General features: G+C 43.7%; 1 protein-coding gene across 2 annotated transcripts in view; it reads left to right on the forward strand.

The window, feature by feature from the left end:
- Positions 1-8,950: 8,950 nt before the first annotated feature.
- PIGL (phosphatidylinositol glycan anchor biosynthesis class L) overlaps positions 8,951-17,832 on the forward strand; it is a gene marked incomplete at its 5' end in the record, with an annotated part of 51,681 nt that continues 42,799 nt past the window's right edge. For both annotated transcript variants that reach the window (XM_079725155.1, XM_079725156.1), the window contains one exon: positions 8,951-9,188. In XM_079725155.1, the coding sequence (XP_079581281.1) occupies positions 8,951-9,188 (238 nt within the window). The remainder of the gene's footprint in view (positions 9,189-17,832) is intronic.

The following is a 17,832-nucleotide window of genomic DNA, read 5'->3' on the forward strand; positions in this document are numbered from 1 at the left end:
TGGATATATCTGACTACATAATACTACAAAAAGAACAGCTGGGGGGTAGGGGGATGTGCACATACGTAAAAAGTGAATACCCTAATATGTAAACAGCTCTTCAAATCAATCTGAAAAACACCAATAATCCCATCAAAAAATAACCAAAGAACAAAAGCAGATAATTTCTAAAAGAAATACAACTCCCTTCATTAAAAAATGTTCAGCGTCAGTAGTGATTGATAAAGGCCAATTAGAATCACTTTTTTTTTCCACTTTTTTTTAATTAATTTATTTTTTGGCGGTATTGGGTCTTCGTTGCTGTGCGTGGGCTTTCTCTAGTTGCAGAGATCGGGGGCTACTCTTCGTTGCAGTACGCGGTCTTCTCATTGCTGTTACTTCTCTTGTTGCGGAGCACGGGCTCTAGGCGCTCGGGCTTCAGTAGTTGGGGCTCACGGGCTCCAGAGCGCAGGCTCAGTAGTTGTGGTGCACGGGCTTAGCTGCTCCCTGGCATGTGGGATCTTCCTGGTCCAGGGATCAAACCCGTGTCCCCTGCACTGGCAGGCAGATTCTTAACCACTGTGCCACCAGGGAAGTCCCTTTTTCCACTTCTTAAATTGGCAAAATGCTTTAATGTGTAATATCCAGTGCTGGCCAGGGTCTGGGGCATACCCGTACACTGTGACAATATCCATCCAAATCTACACTATTCATATATCTGCAACACTACTTTAGAAATCTATGCTACAAACTTGCTTGCATAAATATACAAAATAAATACAATACACACACACACACACACACACACACAAATAATTCACTACAGCTTTGTTTTTCTGACAAAACAGTACTGGCAGGAAACTGATTAAACAAATTATAGTGTTTTCTTTTTATAAGTGGAATACTATGTAACTGTTAATGATAGAAGTAGCTCTAAAAATACCAACATGGAACAGCAGTATACACAAGAACAGCATATCATGGTCCCATAATACAGAAAATTACATACACACAGGAAAAAAAAAAAAAAAACCTGAACGAATACACAACACTTAGCAAGTTACATCTAGGAAGTGGTGCTTTCAATTTCTTTATATACTTCCATATTGTACTTCCGTAAAATAATGTACTATTTATAATAAATAAAAGACAAGTTCACTCATTAAAATGGTTTTGTGTAAATAGAGAGTAACTTCTTCCACCCTCCCCTCCTGCTCAGTTGATGCCTTCCCCCCCTTCACTCCTCCTGCCCCACCCCATTCTCTCACACTCACACACAAACACAAACACACACACTCACTTAATGGACTACACACTCCCTACTTCTGGTATATTTACACTCTGTATATTTTAGGCTGTAACTCCTAGAAAGCACAAGTTTTGATTTCATTCCAAATACTTAAAAGTTATCATTATTCAAAACTGAATTAAAAGAACTTAAAAGTAATACAAAGTTACATGTCTTTGAACAGGAGTTCAAAGGCATGATGATTACTATTTAAAACATTTCAAAATTATACAAATCCCTGCGCTATTGCCAAGGGAAATGAACTGCCGAAAACAGATTACTCTGATGCTAAACTGTGTATGACAACAAAAATGTCAAGAAAAGAGCCTATCAGTTAAATAAAGTATGGGGGGGGGAGGCAATCTGTAACCATAAAGGTTATGGCCCTCCTAACAACTTAGTCAAATTTTCCTAAAAAAATGTAACCTCAATTTATTCTGGTTTAATTTCAGTTTATGTGTAACGAAGAAAAAAAAACAAAAGAACATTCCAAACTTTATTCCTCAAGTAGAAACTGCCGGCGGGGGGCGGGGATCAAAATAATTTGGTAATCTTAACTTCTCTCTTCCTTTGTTCTTGACTAATCTACTCAAAAATTTAATTTTTGATATAAAACTAATCAAGTACTATTCTTTCAAAGGGATCCCCCTTCAAAGGGATTTTATAACAATCCTATAAACCAACTATTCCTAATTCACATTTTTTCCCTAGCACTGAACTCCAAAGTCCCCTGCATATATAAATTAACACATTTTTGTTCTAATATTACCTGGAAATACAAATAATCTGAGATGAACTGATTCTGCGCTTACTTTCTCTTTCTCCCCAAAATCCCAGTTAACTGAGAGAAATACTTTTTTAAAGAAATGCTTTAATAATTCACTGATAACAGACGTTTTATCTCACTGACACTGGTGAATTTCTACCTGTTTTTTTATTTCCAAAAACTACTCACCATCAAGTTCCCACATGTGTATCCGTCAGCTTCCACAGCTGCACCAAGTAACTCCAGCAGCTGGGCTGCTTTTTATGCATTCAACAAATTTCTACTACACCATTCCTGGGGACAGACTGTTACTCTGGGAGTGGGGGCAGGGGAAGGATCAAAAAATAACTGAGACACAGACATGCCCACAATGGGCTTATGGTCTAGTGGGGACTAAACGGGCATGCACATAAATAACTATGACGTTATAGCAGAGGCGTAAGTGAGGCATTAAGAATTTCCAGACCATAAAACACTTTTCTTCAGAGAAGAGGGAGGAGGAGGGAGACTGACTTCCTGGATGAAGTGATATGTTGCTCAAAACCCCTCAAAAAATAGGCAGTATGTAGGTGCGGTAGAGTTTGGAAAAGTAAGGTAGGGAAATAGCATTCCAGAAAAGAGCACAGAATGGGAAAAAACAACCCTTCTTAATGCAACACAAAAGAGGCATATTATTTAACAGCCCAAGTGGAATAAAAAAACATGCTATGGGACTTCCCTGGTGGCACAGTGGTTAAGAATCAGCCTGCCAATGCAGGGGACATGGTTTCGAGCCCTGGTCCAGGAAGATCCCACGTGCCGCAGAGCAGCTAAGCCCGTGCGCCACAACTACTGAGCCTGCGCTCTAGAGCCCGCGAGCCACAACTACTGAGCCCACAAGCCTAGAGCCCGTACTCTGCAACAAGAGAAGCCACCACAATGAGAAGCCCGCGCACCGCAATGAAGAGTAGCCCCCACGCGCGGCAACTAGAGAAAGCCCATGGGCAGCAACGAAGACCCAACGCAGCCAAATAATAAAAATAATAAATAAAATTTATTAAAAAACACACATGCCATGCTCCAGTATTTATGTAAGGACATTAGTTTAAAAAGAATACTACACCTCTTCCTTTAAAATAAATTTTATGGCATGAGTACCTATCGAAAACTAACATTACATATGAGCTTTTCAACATGGCATTAAAAAGATAGTTCATGTTTATGCTATTTATCTAAGCTTTCATATAACAATTGAAGTTTCTCACACTTAAAAAAAAAAAAGCCCAGAAGTTTGAGAGTAAGTGAAGCAAGCAATAACTAATATATAAAATTATTTAACCTATCTATTTGTATCTCAGAGGTATCTAACCATTGGCATAATAAAATTTCCATCACTGTAACACTTAAATTCTATGAAACATCAGTAGGTCCAGATAACCTTAAAGACATTTCTGTTTAAGAAGACAGTCATCATAGCAGATTAAATATGAAACATAATTCCCAGTGATCATGTACTAATGTAGATCAATACCACGTTTTTCCAAGCTATATTTTCACTGCAGAAATGTAAAGTTAGGGAAGTACCTAAATTCAATATCTAAGCTGAGTGACTGACCACTCATTCCCCACCCACCCCAATTTTTGTTTTAAGTAGTAGTCAATCATCACATTGACTCAGCCCATGGATGATATGGTGTCCCAGAAGGAGCTACCCTGGAAGACAGAAGACTGGATTCTGCTACTGGCCAACAGTAACAATTTAGGCCAGACCCCTTCAATTCAGTGACCCTCAGTTTATTCACCAGTAACACACGTAAGATTAGATAATCTACATGACTCTATATTCTGTAACTCTATAAATTATGAGCATTTTATTTTAACCAATTTAGATTTGTCTTTGAGATTATTATTAAATGAAAGTAACAGCAGCACACATGGAAGAATCAAACTGAAGAGCTCCCCAGGAACATTCTCATGTCTTTGTATGGTCTCATTTTCACATGCAAAGAGGAGCTCCCCCCCCAAAAAAAAGGTGGTATCTGAAAACAATCCAAGTAATATCCTAGTAATACTTTGACCACACAAGCTTACAAGCTACTGGGGTAGAAAAAAAATGGTAGAACAGTAAAAATGTTCATGGAAAACCACCACCACAATAATACCAAAATAAAAAACAGATGCTCTACATACAGTTATTGCTACATGACAGAAGCTTTCATAGCTTTTCAATACTCCTAAGGAGACCTGATAGAAAACCAATGTTTTCTTTCTTTTTTTTTCTTAGGGGTATCTAACACAAGATTTGATACTCTTTATTAAATTGCTATTTATTAAGATAGAATTCTCAAACTTTTTTGAGCAGCAATACTGGCACGGCTTCAAACCAGGTGCACTGAGAAACTCAAAGAAATGTGAGACCTTTGCTCTTCAGAGATCCTCACAATTTAGTTGGGGGAAAATAGGCCATAAATACCAGGGAAATTAAACAGCCATAAAATAAAAATACTAAATCAATAATACAATTAAAGGGACAGGGCAGCATGACAGGAGACGCTAAGTCACCTCGAGCTGGACTGATCAGGAGAAGAAGCTGGGCTTAAAGTCAGAGGAGGCTGGAATGGGCAGCTCTAGACCTGACTGTCAAGGAGTATGAGGCTGTGGGGATGCATGGCTCCTAGGAGGAAACATAATAATAATATTCTATCTAAATGTACTTTTGCAACATTAAACCTGAAAAGGACAAAGTATCAATCTACAGACTGAGTTCTTTGTGCGTGTAACTGATCTGGTCAACTTTATATTTTTATAGAATTTAGTAACATGCCATAAACATAAGGCATGCCACACTGGATGAACAAGTGAATGAACTACACACCAACAGATAAGTCCAGACATAATAAGTTCTGACCTTTGTACCGTATTCCAGTAAAATCCAGTCTCTGAAGTAAATGAACACAAGGAAGTAACTAAGTATTTGAGATCTCTACCATTCTCAGGCATCAGTTAAGAATTTGAAATTGCAATTAAGACAGGTCACAAAATACAGTTATAACTGAACAACAAAACAAACACAAAAAACCTAAGTAACAAATAGCCTGACATTTACCTACATCAATCCCTGGCATATTGAAAGGCCTCTGCTTTTCTCCTGCAGATAACAATGGCAAGACAATCTCCCACTTCACAAAATTTACAAAAAAAAAAAAAAAGCTTAAAACTAACTTGATTAATCCAAATATGCTTGGCCTTGGAACAAATTTTACTCAAATTCAAAGAAAGATAGTTAATTTTGAGCATTCTGTGCTTTTTTTAAAAATTATGTGGGCAGGGCAAATTCTTAAGTTTTACTATATGATTAAATCCAACAAGACACCCAGTTAAAAATATTTATTCCTGGGCTTCCCTGGTGGCGCGGTGGTTAAGAATCTGCCTGCCAATGCAGGCGACACGGGTTCAAGCCCTGGTCCAGGAAGATCCCACATGCCGCAGCTACTGAGCCCGTGCGCCTAGAGCCCGTGCTCCGCAACGAGAAGCCACCGCCATGAGAAGCCCGCGCGCACCGCAACGAAGAGTAGCCCCCGCGGGCTTCCCTGGTGGCGCAGTGGTTGAGAGTCCACCTGCCGATACAGGGGACACAGGTTCGTGCCCCAGTTCGGGAAGATCCCACATGCCGTGGAGCGGCTGGGCCCGGGAGCCATGGCCGCTGAGCCTGCGCGTCCGAAGCCTGTGCTCCACAGCGGGAGAGGCCACAGCAGTGAGAGGCCCGCGTACCGAAAGGGAAAAAAAAAAAAAAAAAAGAGTAGCCCCCGTTCGCCGCAACTAGAGAAAGCCCGTGCGCAGCAACAAAGACCCAATCAATGCAGCCAAAAATAAATAAATAAATAAATTTATTTTTTAAAAAAATTTATTCCTCATAGGTCATGGAGAGAATCACACCTATATAAATATGTCACAGCAGGTTAGCAGGTGTATTTGGTAAGCTGTAATGTGAACACATTTCCCTAATTAGAATACAATGTTTATTCGTTCAATAAACATTTGCAGTGTCAATATCCTAGGCAGTGCCTTCAAGATAAAGTCAGAGAAGGGCCCATCCCACCCCCAATAGGAGATAAAACAGGTACCTACCTAAATACAAGGTAGAAAATGTAAATGCCATGAGAGGAGATGTGCAGCTAAAGCATTTCAGGAGAGAAGAGGGAGCTGTTACTCTGGCACAGAAATATAACCTTACGATCTCTGTAAAGCAATTTCATAACAGCTCTTTTAGGCTCACAACAGCAACCTAGGAGAGATGTTTTCCTGCTATCATAGATGAGGAAACAGCAGAAAAAGACTGATCATGTTCCAAAATGACACAGTTAAAGGAGGAATCAGGACTCTTTGTATTTTATTTTCTCTGGGGTAGGAGTAAAACATATGGCAAGCCTTTTGTAAAAGGAAAGAGTATTTTGGTACTGCAAGTAATCACATCCTTATGTATGTATGTGCATATTATTTATATACATGTGTGTGTGTTAACCTTGATTTCCATTAACAGGTGTGCTTAAAGCAAGGCAAAGCAACTGTGTACTATAAATATTAAAATAAATAAATAAACCTCCACTGAATTTTAACAGAATGAGAAAATAAAGACAACGTTTCTTTCTGCAACAACCTGCTTATTTCTTCTGTAATCTTCACCCATGTCTAAATAATATTCTAAAATTGGTCTGCTCCTGAGATCAGGCAACTTAGTTCTGCCAAGAAATATCTTTATGAAAGGATACATCAAAACATTTTCAAAAACTATTAAAAATTAAATAACGCCATCAGCTCTTCAGTTATCCAAGAGAGAGTCACATGTGACCTATCAGCAGCAGTTATTGATCACGACATGTTGAACGAATGAATGAATATTTGTAGGCATTTAAAATCCCAGGCCTGTTGCTCTTTACGCAACGTTCCGCCTCCAGTCACCGCCTCACCAAGGTGCACGCAAGGAATGTAAATTTAGTACAATTAGGATATACTTAGGGAAGCAAATCTGATGCAGGTGAAAACACTAATCCCAAAGATTAGAATCACCCACGCCTCTACTCTCCAAGGGTAACTCTGGAGAAGCGGCACTGTAGCATGCAACATCGGTAAAAGAAAACTGACACTCTCTGAGAAAACACTTTTCACAAATATCACCTATTCCCACCCACACCTTTAATACACGACTATACCTAATCCGGCTAATTCGAAGAATTCAGTCTCCTCGCCACTAAGACTGACTTCTCAATTACAGTTTCTCGAATCCCTCCTCCCCCGAAAAGAGAATTCACATTAAACAGCAACGATAAAAGGCAGAAGGTACCGGGTTCCGATCTCCACCGTCTCCCCCGCCCTCCCTTCGCCATTACACCCCAAGTGGTTTGGTCGCAAAGGTGAACTAGTTTGCTCTTCAGGCACTTGTCCACCGCTGTCACCCGCCCTGACCCCTTGCACACTCCCGGGCAGCCACCAACTCCGCCCCGGAGGGAGAGCAGGCCGCCACCTGCGCCGGCCCCACCCGCGGCCCCGGCCCGCGCCCGCCTCGGGCCCCGCAGCCCGCTCCCCGCAGGGCACCCTGGGCGCCCCGGCCCGGCCACAACCCATTCTTCCTCCAAACTCCATGAGCCTCCCCCGCCGCGCCCGGCTCGCCCCGGCCGCCGAGGGCAAGAGGCCGGCGGCTGGGCGGGTCCCGAGCCGCCGGGCCCGCGATGCCCCTCGCCGGCCGGAAAGCCTACCCCGCGGCCGGTGCCCCGGAGCCCTCGACGGCCCCGGGCTAGCGGGGGCCCGGAGGCCGGACTGCGGGCGCCAGGCCTACTCACCGGGAGCGGACGAAGCGCGGCGGCCGACGCGGCCCCAGGCCTGAGGGTCAGGACGCGGCCCCGCGCGCGGCCCTGCCCAGGCCCTGGTCGGCGCGGCGAGCCGGGCGCTCACTCCAGTCGCCGCCGCCGCCGCTGCTGCTTCGCCACCTCGGCCGCCATTTTGATTCAACCCCTCTCCTCCGCCCCCCCCCACCCCCCGGCCCGGCGGCCGCGGCTGAGGCTGCTCCGGCTCCTCCTCCTTCCGGAGGCTGGGAGGCCGACTCCCTCCACGGGCCGAGTTTCTCGGCCCCCTGGCGTACCCCCTTGGCCCGGCGGCGGACCCAGGGTGCTGCCGTCGCGCCCGGGACTCCCCGCGGGCGTGGGAAAGGGAAGGACGCGAGGCCGCGCCCCGGGCCTGAGAGCCCGGGCTGAGGGCGGGAGGGAAGCGGGGGCCCGGGGGGCGCGCGGCCACCCGCGCAGCTGCTTCCCGGGCTCAGGCTGCGTTCGCAGCGGGCCTACCTGAAAGGCCGCGCGAGGCCGACCCGCCCGTGATGCCGGCCCTCCCTCCGGCCCCTCCGAGGAGCCCGAGCCCCCGCGCCCGCCAAGTGCGCTCTCGGCCTCACGCTCCCAGGGAACTGACCGGACGGGCCTCGCCACCGCATACTTTTCCTTTAGAGAAGCCGCCACTCCACATCCCGGAATTAGGGAGGAGAAACAAAGTCGGTGTTCACCCGGATAATTACGAGAAAGTCCGGGTTTTAAGAAATGAGTGGTAAAATGGTGACGTAAAGACAGGAGGAACTCGCACTGAAGATGCTGGGGGTTCTTTTCAGACGCTTCCCCTTAAGTACTGTGTGGACGGCAACGGGGTCGACTCAGCCCTGAAACCGAGCGGGCACGAGAGCTCGTAAAGGCCGCGTAAAGTAGCGGCAGCCCGTGAAGAGAGGCTGGGAAGCGTCCGTGTCAGAGCACACAGCCCTACGCTTAAAGCCTCCGGCCGTTGGAGCAGGACAACCGGACGGATTTCCACTCGGAACGCGATTTCCGCGAGCGCCGGTCTCCCGCCGGAGCCGGCCTAGCGGCCGCCTCCCTTCCTGCGCAGGCGCAGTGCCTCCTCAGGGCATGGAGGTGGTGGGTCTGCTGCTGTGTGTGGCGGCGGCGGTCCTGGCATGGGGCCTCCTCTGGGTTTGGGACTCCTGGGAGCGAATGAAGAGTCCGGAGCAGGCTGGCCTGCCGGGAGGCGGAAGCCGGACTCTGTTGGTGACCGCGCACCCCGACGATGAAGCCATGTTCTTTGCTCCCACCGTTCTAGGCTTGGCCCGCCTGCGGCACCAGGTGTCCCTGCTCTGCTTCTCCGCAGGTAGGAAGCTGTAGGCGGGGCGCGGGGAGCCGGGGCTGGGAAGGCATTTAGGCGCCAAGCTGTCTCAGTCGACTTCTTCCCGGAGGGGTCTCTGTCGTAGGGAGCCAGGTGAATACACTGGAGGTCCTTTCTCCGGGCGCTTCACCGATAATCGGTGGCCCCAGCCTGAGGGCTGTAGGGCCGGCTTCCCAGGTGCGTTGGGAGGCGTGGGCAGCGTGCGAGCTCCGCTCTCCGCTAGCAGGATCCGGGAGCTCACATTTGCTTCCATTCAGTACCTACATCCGCGTTGGGAACTGCGACTGTAATCAGTATCCTGTGGAACCTTTTCATTTCCAGGAGGGCCAAGAATAACGACCAAACAGAATGTGGGCTGTGTCATGCCTGATCAACCCTTCAGTCCACTTTGTGCTAGAATGATGCATGTATCAAATTGAAGAGAGAGATCATTAGACTAGAAAATAATCTTATAGGTCATTTTAGAGTTCAACTCCACCCAGCTTTCACTGGGGCCTTTCAAAGAATTAAGTCCTTCTTTACCATACAGAAAAGATGGAATGAGAAAACAGAAATTGACCAAGATACTGGGTTATGGTGGTAATTGCACAGCTGTATAAATGAAATAATTGAAGTGTACATATATAATGGGTGAATTTTATGGTATGTAAAAATCATACCTCAATAAAGCTGTTTTTAACAAATGCCCAGTGACCTCTTTTCCCATTTGGTTGTTTCGTACCAGTTCTTTTTCTATACAGATTTTTCTCAATAAGCACATTTTATAAGATTTTATATTTTTCACCGAACATTACCTTTTCATTAATTTCTCAAATATTTATTAAAGATTTTTGTGCACTACTCACTATTAAAATGGCCAAAATCCGGAACACTGACAACACCAAATGCTGGTAAGGATGTGGAGCCAAGGTACTCTCATTCATTGTTGGTGGGAACGCAAAATGGTTCAGCCACTTTGTAAGGCAGTTAGTTTGGTAGTCTCTTACAAACCTAAACATACTCTTACCAAACCATCCAGCAATAGCCCTCCTTGGTATTTACCCAGAGGAACTGAAAACATGTTCACACAAAAACCTGCACACAGATGTTTATAGAAGCTTTATTCATAATTGACAAAACTTGGAAGCAACCAAGATGTCCTTCAGTAGGTGAGTGGATAAATAAACTGTGGTCCATCCAGACAATGGAATATTAGAGGCAAAAAGAAATGAGCTATCAAGCCATGAAAAGGGAGCATTTTAAATGCGTATTACTAAGTGATAGAAGCCAATCTGAAAAGGCTTTGTACTGTGTGATTCCAACTATGTGACAATCTAGAAAAGACAAAACTACGGAGACAGTAAAAAGATCAGTGGGGATCAGGGGCTGGGATGAGAGGAAGGATGTATAGACAGAGCAGAGAGGATTCTCAGGGCAGTGAAAATACTCTGTATGGTATAATATAATGATGGATGCCTGTCATTATACAGTTGTCCAAACCCATAGAATGTACAAGACCAGGAGTGAACCCTAATGTAAACCATGGACTTTGGGTGATTATTATGTGTCAGTGTAGGTTCATCGATTGTAACAAGTGTACCATCTGGTGGGAGATGCTGATAATGGGGGAGGCTGTACGTGTGTGAGGGCAGGGAGTAAATGGAAACTCTGTACCTTCCCCTCAATTTTGCTGTGAACCTAAAACTGCTCTTTTAAAAAAAAAGTCTTCATAAAAAAACGTTTTTAATTTAAAAAAAGTCTATCTGCCAGGACTTATTCTCTGCCCTAGGAATAAAACTGAAAACAAGCTAGGTGAGGACCATGTCCTTCTGAAACTTATATTTTAAATATTTATCTATGTTAATAAGAACCAGATATATAGCCTTTTAAATGGTTTCATACAGATAAACCTTAATTTAGTTAGTCATCCCTTATTATACATATATTTAGGGATTTTTTCTCCCCAGGTTATCTCTATTACAAATAATCTCTTTATGTATAATATTTCTTGATTTGACTAACATTTTTTTCCTTCAAAATCTTTTGTTGCCCGTAAGATTAAACCATTTTGAATAAATATTGAGAATTTCAGTCTAAGCACTTTTCTTCTCAGTTTGTGCTATTAAGGATATTAGCTGCAAATATATGCAAGTAATGGCCTCATTTTTTTGTTTGCTTTTAATTTTATTTACGTTTCATATTACAACTATGGGAATCAAATTATAAGCAAAATTTGTTACAAGATGCCTGGATTTTATTTACAAAGTATTATAGGTACACAGGATTCTTTAATAAATTTCTCCTTATTTTTTAGTAGGTTGGGACCAGAAATCAAAATTTTTTTAAATAAAAAATATAATCCACGCCCTTGACACATACTAAAACTCCGTATCTTCATTGTTGTCTTTCATTATTTCCTCTGAATCCAACTTTCTGTTTAAATTGTTTTCTCTTGTAATTTTTTAAATTACTTTTAAAATCCCCAACTCATTTTAAAAATGTACAGACTAAACATTACCCACCTTCCTGATTTATTCTAACCTGAAAAACAGGAAGTTAATAACTTGTGGTATAACATAATGAAAGCTGTAATTGACAGAGAAAAGACTGTGGACTCAAAATGGGGAAAAGCATCAATTCTCTTTTCAGGGAGTTGGATTAAGGAAACTTCTCCAAAGAGCTTTTCTTTTGAGCTGGTCTTTAAAAATAGGACTTAAGTATACAGGAAATGGGGCAAGCCATTCAGGGCAATAGTAAAAGCATAAGTAAGTCTTGGACTCATTTGAATAACTCATTCTAACTACATCTCCAGTTTTAAGGGGTAGGGAGAAGCAGGAAAAAATGTATTTTGTTATTAGTGGCTCATTTAATCCTCTCAGCAATCCTATGATAGGCATTACACGTATATATAATTTGTTTTTCCCATTTTTTAACTGTGGAAACTGAACCACAAAGAAGTTAGGTAACTTGACCAAAGTGAAGAGCTAGAACACAGAGGAGCCAGGACCCAGTGGCTCTTTCCTGTTCTAAACCATTTAACCCACACACATTGCCTTGCTGCTGTATCAGTTAAGGAAGTAACCATTTTGATTCCCCATGTATGTTCCACGAAATTCCAGTTCCTCAAGCTGCTATTAAAAAAAAAATGTTAATACCTTGACCTGACAAGTTTAGGGAAATTAACCAGATGTGCTATCCCCCCTTTAGAGGTGCACAGTCCTTATTAGACTATCAACATCTTGGAGAAGTCTTGCTATAAAAAATTCCTATTTAATTTTGTTTAGTCCAGCATTTCTCCAATTTATGTAACCACTGAAGTACCTATTAATACACACATGAGAGGAAGCCACAGTAGGTAGTAGGGTGTTGTAGAATGCATGTGCTGGAGAATTAACACAGCCAGTTCTGTGTTTTAGCAAGCTCATACTGGTGGCATATGGAGAACCGTTTGGAGGGAAAGACTGGAGTCGGGAAAACCAGTTCGGCCCATCCTTTCCCCTCCTGACTGCACCGCCACCTCTCATATGTCAGAGCTCCGTGTATTTCTGATCTGTATACTGTCCCTTCAGTCAGTTTGACATCCCTGTGCCAATATCATGCTGTAGCTTTTACAATAATTAACTGCTGTAGCTTTTACAACACTGTATCTGGTGGGGCCAGCCCTCTGATCTGTTGTTCCTCAGGGTGTGTTTGCCATTTTTGACCTTTTCTTCTTCCAAACATTTTATTTTTTTTAATAAATTTATTTTTATTTATTTATTTTTGGCTGCATTGGGTCTTCATTTGCTGCGCGCGGGCTTTCTCTAGTTGCGGTACGTGGGCTTCTCGTTGCGGTGGCTTCTCTTGTTGCAGAGCACGGGCTCTAGGCGCTTGGGCTTCAGTAGTTGTGGCACGCGGCCTCAGTAGTTGTGGTGCATGGGCTTAGTTTCTCTGCAGTATGTGCGATCTTCCCCAACCAGGGATCAAACCTGTGTCCCCTACATTGGCAGGAGAATTCTTAACCACTGTGCCATCAGGGAAGTCCCCAAATACATTTTAGAACTAGTTTGGGCATGCTCAAGGAAAAAACTTGCTGGCGTTTTTATTGGAATTTCACTGACTCTGTTGATCAATATTGGGAAAAATCGACAAGTTTACAATATGAAGTCTTTCTGTCTATGACTTTATGGTACGTCTCCTCATTTATATTGGCCTTTTTTAATGTCCTTTAGTAGATTTATAATAAAGGCCTTACATATATATTGAGATGATTAGTAATTTTGTCCATTAGTCTGTTTCTCATATTCAGAGCTTCTTTTGCAAATATTACAGTCTCTTGTTACTTCCTCATTGTTTGACGTTTTTATTTCTTTAAATATATTAAACACATATCTACTTCTAATAATTCCAATTTCTGCAGTCTTTGTGTCTGGCTCTGCTCTTTGAGTAACTCATTCTGAGGGACTTGTTTCCCTGTGTGTTTTGTGATTTTTTTTTTAATTGTAAGCACATGTTTCATGGAACCATACTCGTGATAATATTTTGATGTTTATGTTTGCTTCAGCCAGGCAGCAAAGGGAACTACCCATCTTAGATCACTCTAAATTAAAATTTTAGACTGAAACTTTTCAGGCCATAGAGGTAGTGTAAATTCAGGGCCCAAACTCAAGTATATCAGTTGCCTGATGGTGATGATGATAATAAATTATCTCGAGGCTTAGTGGCTTAAAACAATCATAACACTTTATCTCTCATGGTTTCAGACAGAGAGCAGTTGTCTCTACCCCATGATGGTTAGTACCTCAGCTGGAATACCCAAAGTCTGGAGACTGGAATCACCTGACTTAGCTAGAGATGTGGGCCAGAACATCCACATACGGCCAATCCATATAGCCTGGGCTTCCTCACAGCCTGGTGACTGGGTTCCTGGGCAAGTATGCGAGAGGGCCTGCCCTCGGGGTAGCCGCGTTGCCTGCTGTGGCCTAGCCTTGGAAAGCACGTAGTATCACTTTGACTGCATTGTGTGTCAAGGCCGTCACAAGTCACATCCACATTCAAAGAGAGAAATACCACCTCTTGATAGGAAGCAGCAAGGTTCTAGAAGTGCACGTGGACTAGAATTATTGCAGTGGCTATATTTGGAAACTACAGTGTGCCACACCAAGTGAAGGTGAGTGTGTCGTTGACAGTTCTCAGGGGTGACATTTTTCTTATTTTCCCTTCCACTAGAAACAAGTCTAAGACACAGAATTAGCCCCACCATCTCTGTTTCGGATGGTTTTTCCCCTAGTTCACCCACTGTAGGTATTGCCTTCTGAGGATCCTATCTTTGTGTGGAGGTTTCCTTATTCGTGCCCAAGTTTTATCTCCTGTCCTGACTTCAGGCCACCAGCTGACCTGGCTTCAGCTCTACCCTACCTATCTGGATTTGTGCTTACCTACTGTTTATGACCTCCAAAGACAGCCCTTACTTTCCTGCCATCTCAGCCATACATTCTAAAACATGCTTGCCTTTTTTTTTTTTTTTTTTTTTTGCGGTACGCGGGCCTCTCACTGCTGTGGCCTCTCCCGTTGCGGAGCACAGGCTCCGGACGCGCAGGCCCAGCGGCCATGGCTCACAGGCCCAGCCGCTCTGCGGCATGTGGGATCTTCCCAGACCGGGGCACGAACCCGTATCCCCTGCATCGGCAGGCGGACTCTCAACCACTGCGCCACCAGGGAAGCCCCATGCTTGCCTTTTATCTCACATGTTCAGGTATTCTATGGGGATTTCTCCAGACATCTGACTCACCATGTTTCCTAAAACAGAACTTATCAGGTTATTTTCACTATTGCTTTTTTTTCCCCTGATTTGTTTTTTGTTTTTGTTTTTGTTTTTGGTGTGCTAGGTCTTCGTTGCTGCGCATGGGCTTTCTCTAATTGCAGCAAGTGGGGGCTACTCTTCATTGCGGTGCGCGGGCTTCTCATTGCGGTGGCTTCTCTTGTTGCACAGCATGGGCTCTAGGCGCGTGGGCTTCAGTAGTTGTGGCACGCGGGCTCTAGAGTACAGGCTCAGTAGTTGTGACACACGGTCTTAGTTGCTCCTTGGCATGTGGGATCTTCCCAGACCAGGGCTTGAACCTGTGTCCCCTGCATTGGCAGGTGTATTCCTAACCACTGTGCCACCAGGGAAGTCCCTCACTGTTGCTTTTTAATCATGAATAATTATTCAAATTTTTCCTTATTGAGATAAATTTAGATCGAGGTTCAAAAGTGTTAGTCTCATCTATTTTACTCTTTTCTTTCTGACCTAATACATTTGGGATTTCTAAAAATATATGATCTTAAGATTGACTGCATCTTATTAAGAATGGGATAAATTAGTAATATTTAAAATATGAATTATGGGAACTTCCCTGGCGATCCAGTGGTTAGGACTCTGCACTTCCACTGCAAGGGGCACAGGTTTGATCGCTGGTTGGGGAACTAAGATCCTGGTTGGCGAACTAAGATTTTTTTGCCGCGTGGCACAGCCAAAAAAATAAAATAAACAAGATAAATATGAATTATGTTTAAGAGAGTGATAGAAACTTCAGAACAGGACTCAAAGGTTACATATCTCTGGCCCTATTTTGTAAAAAAATAAATAAATAAATATACCTGTGTATATATATCTCGAAAATATCGAAAGCTGGGCAAGAAAGCCAGAGGACTAAAAGGATAGAAAAAAAGAATGTTATCAAAATGTTTATGGGGCTTCCCTGGTGGCGCAGTGGTTGAGAGTCCACCTGCCGATTCAGGGGACACGGGTTCGTGCCCCGGTCCGGGAAGATCCCATATGCCGCGGAGCGGCTGGGTCCGTGAGCCATGGCCGCTGAGCCTGCGCGTCCGGAGCTTGTGCTCCGCAACGGGAGAGGCCACAACAGTGAGAGGCCCGCGTACCGCCAAAAAAAAAAATGTTTATAACATGGCCCGCACATGGAGGGCACTGCCCTGTATGCGACCAACCCAGGCCCTGCCCCCTTTTCCTCCTCGTTCCTATTTCTTTCTGAGAGTCCCCACTGGCGCCCCGCGCGGTCACAAACCCTTGGCCGAGTCTAGGAGAGTCTTGGTATTCAATGAACCAAACAGGTGAGTGGCTCTAGAGCCCCCATGCCCGTTCACTCGGCTTGGACAGGATTTATCAGCCTGTCTTCAGCTCGAGAGAGAGATCTTCGCAAATCCAGTCTCTTGGGCCCCTCCCTTCTTGCTGCTTCCATCTTTCAAATTGCTCATCAGAGGGGCGTGATCCTTCCCGTGTGTGTGTGTGTGTGTGTGTGTGTGTGTGTGTATACACACGCACACATACGCACATCGTGATTTCTCCAGCTGGGCTCTCTGGACACCTTCTAATGGAAGGTGGCCAGCTCTTTGGGTTTCAGCTCCTGGGGAACCCGGTTCGGGCTTGAGTGATATTGCCTCCTCTTACCTCTCCAGCCTAGGGTTGGTAGTTACTTCCTCCATCACTAACACTCTAGGTCTCTCACTCTTCCCTGTTTGGCCCTCAATTCCTCCATCAGCTACGTTTCAAATTATTTTTATTAAATTCTTACCGATGTAAATATTTGATATGGTTTCTGTTTTCCTGGGTAGACCCTAAGTGGTACAGGACCTAAACTCCCCCATTTTATAGTTGAGAAAATGTGGACCTTTTTTTCTTCCCAATACATTTTAGAATTAGCTTAGTCATGTTCAAGGAAAACCCTTGCTAACATTACTGAAACCCAGGAACTTAAGGAATCTTCAGGTTCAGAAAGTTAGTAGAAGGCCAGGTATTGGGTCCACGATACCTTGATACTCAAACCACTTCTCATTCTAACAAATTAAAACTTCCAGGGTAGGAAAATGGGTAACTAGAGCAGTGGGAGAGGGGCTTTGTAAAAAAATATCTATACGGTCTTGTCTCTTTGTATTTTTAACCATGTAAGTCTTTTTACCTATTTAGAATAAATAAATGAATTTTTAAGGTAAAACAAATGTCTACCTTTATACATTGTGCTCTGTAAATGTGGGTCTTTTACAAAGTGAATTTAATTTCTATTAAATGTCATTATGTGTGCTAGTTATTACTAAGTATTAGTTATCACACACACACACACACACACACACAAAATGTAGTTCTATATAAATAAATCTACATTAATCCCATTTGTTTTCTGCCTTCTAGAATAATGACCTCCAAGCTTTTTTTTGGTCACATTTTCCTATTGGTAAAAGCTTTTGAGCATATACTCCCATTATATGTATATTTATTTATAATTATATTATGTAGCTGGACCACTGAATTAATGTGTACAGTCTAAAACAATGAAAGTTGACATTTATAAAGCACAAGGTAAACAGATTAGGAGGAGAAGTTCCAAAACCTTCCCTCCATCCCAGCAGATGGTCCTGTGCACCCCACATGCACCCAGGGGACACTGTTCTAGAGAATGCCAGTCAGGAGCTGCTGGAGGGTCCCAGACACTTACTCCACTGAAGTGCCTACATGTTCACCAGAGTGAATGGAAATGTTGAAAATGCTGTCTGACTTCAACTCCCTAACTTGTTCTACGTTCCTCAGTTCAAACACAAAGCAATAAAACCAGCTCCAAAAACACCTTGGCCTCACTTCTAAGCTGTTTCTCACAACTGTAACCAGAGTCTAACATGC

Source organism: Hyperoodon ampullatus (genome assembly GCF_949752795.1).
Source record: "Hyperoodon ampullatus genome assembly, chromosome: 19".
Lineage (NCBI taxonomy): Eukaryota > Metazoa > Chordata > Mammalia > Artiodactyla > Ziphiidae > Hyperoodon > Hyperoodon ampullatus.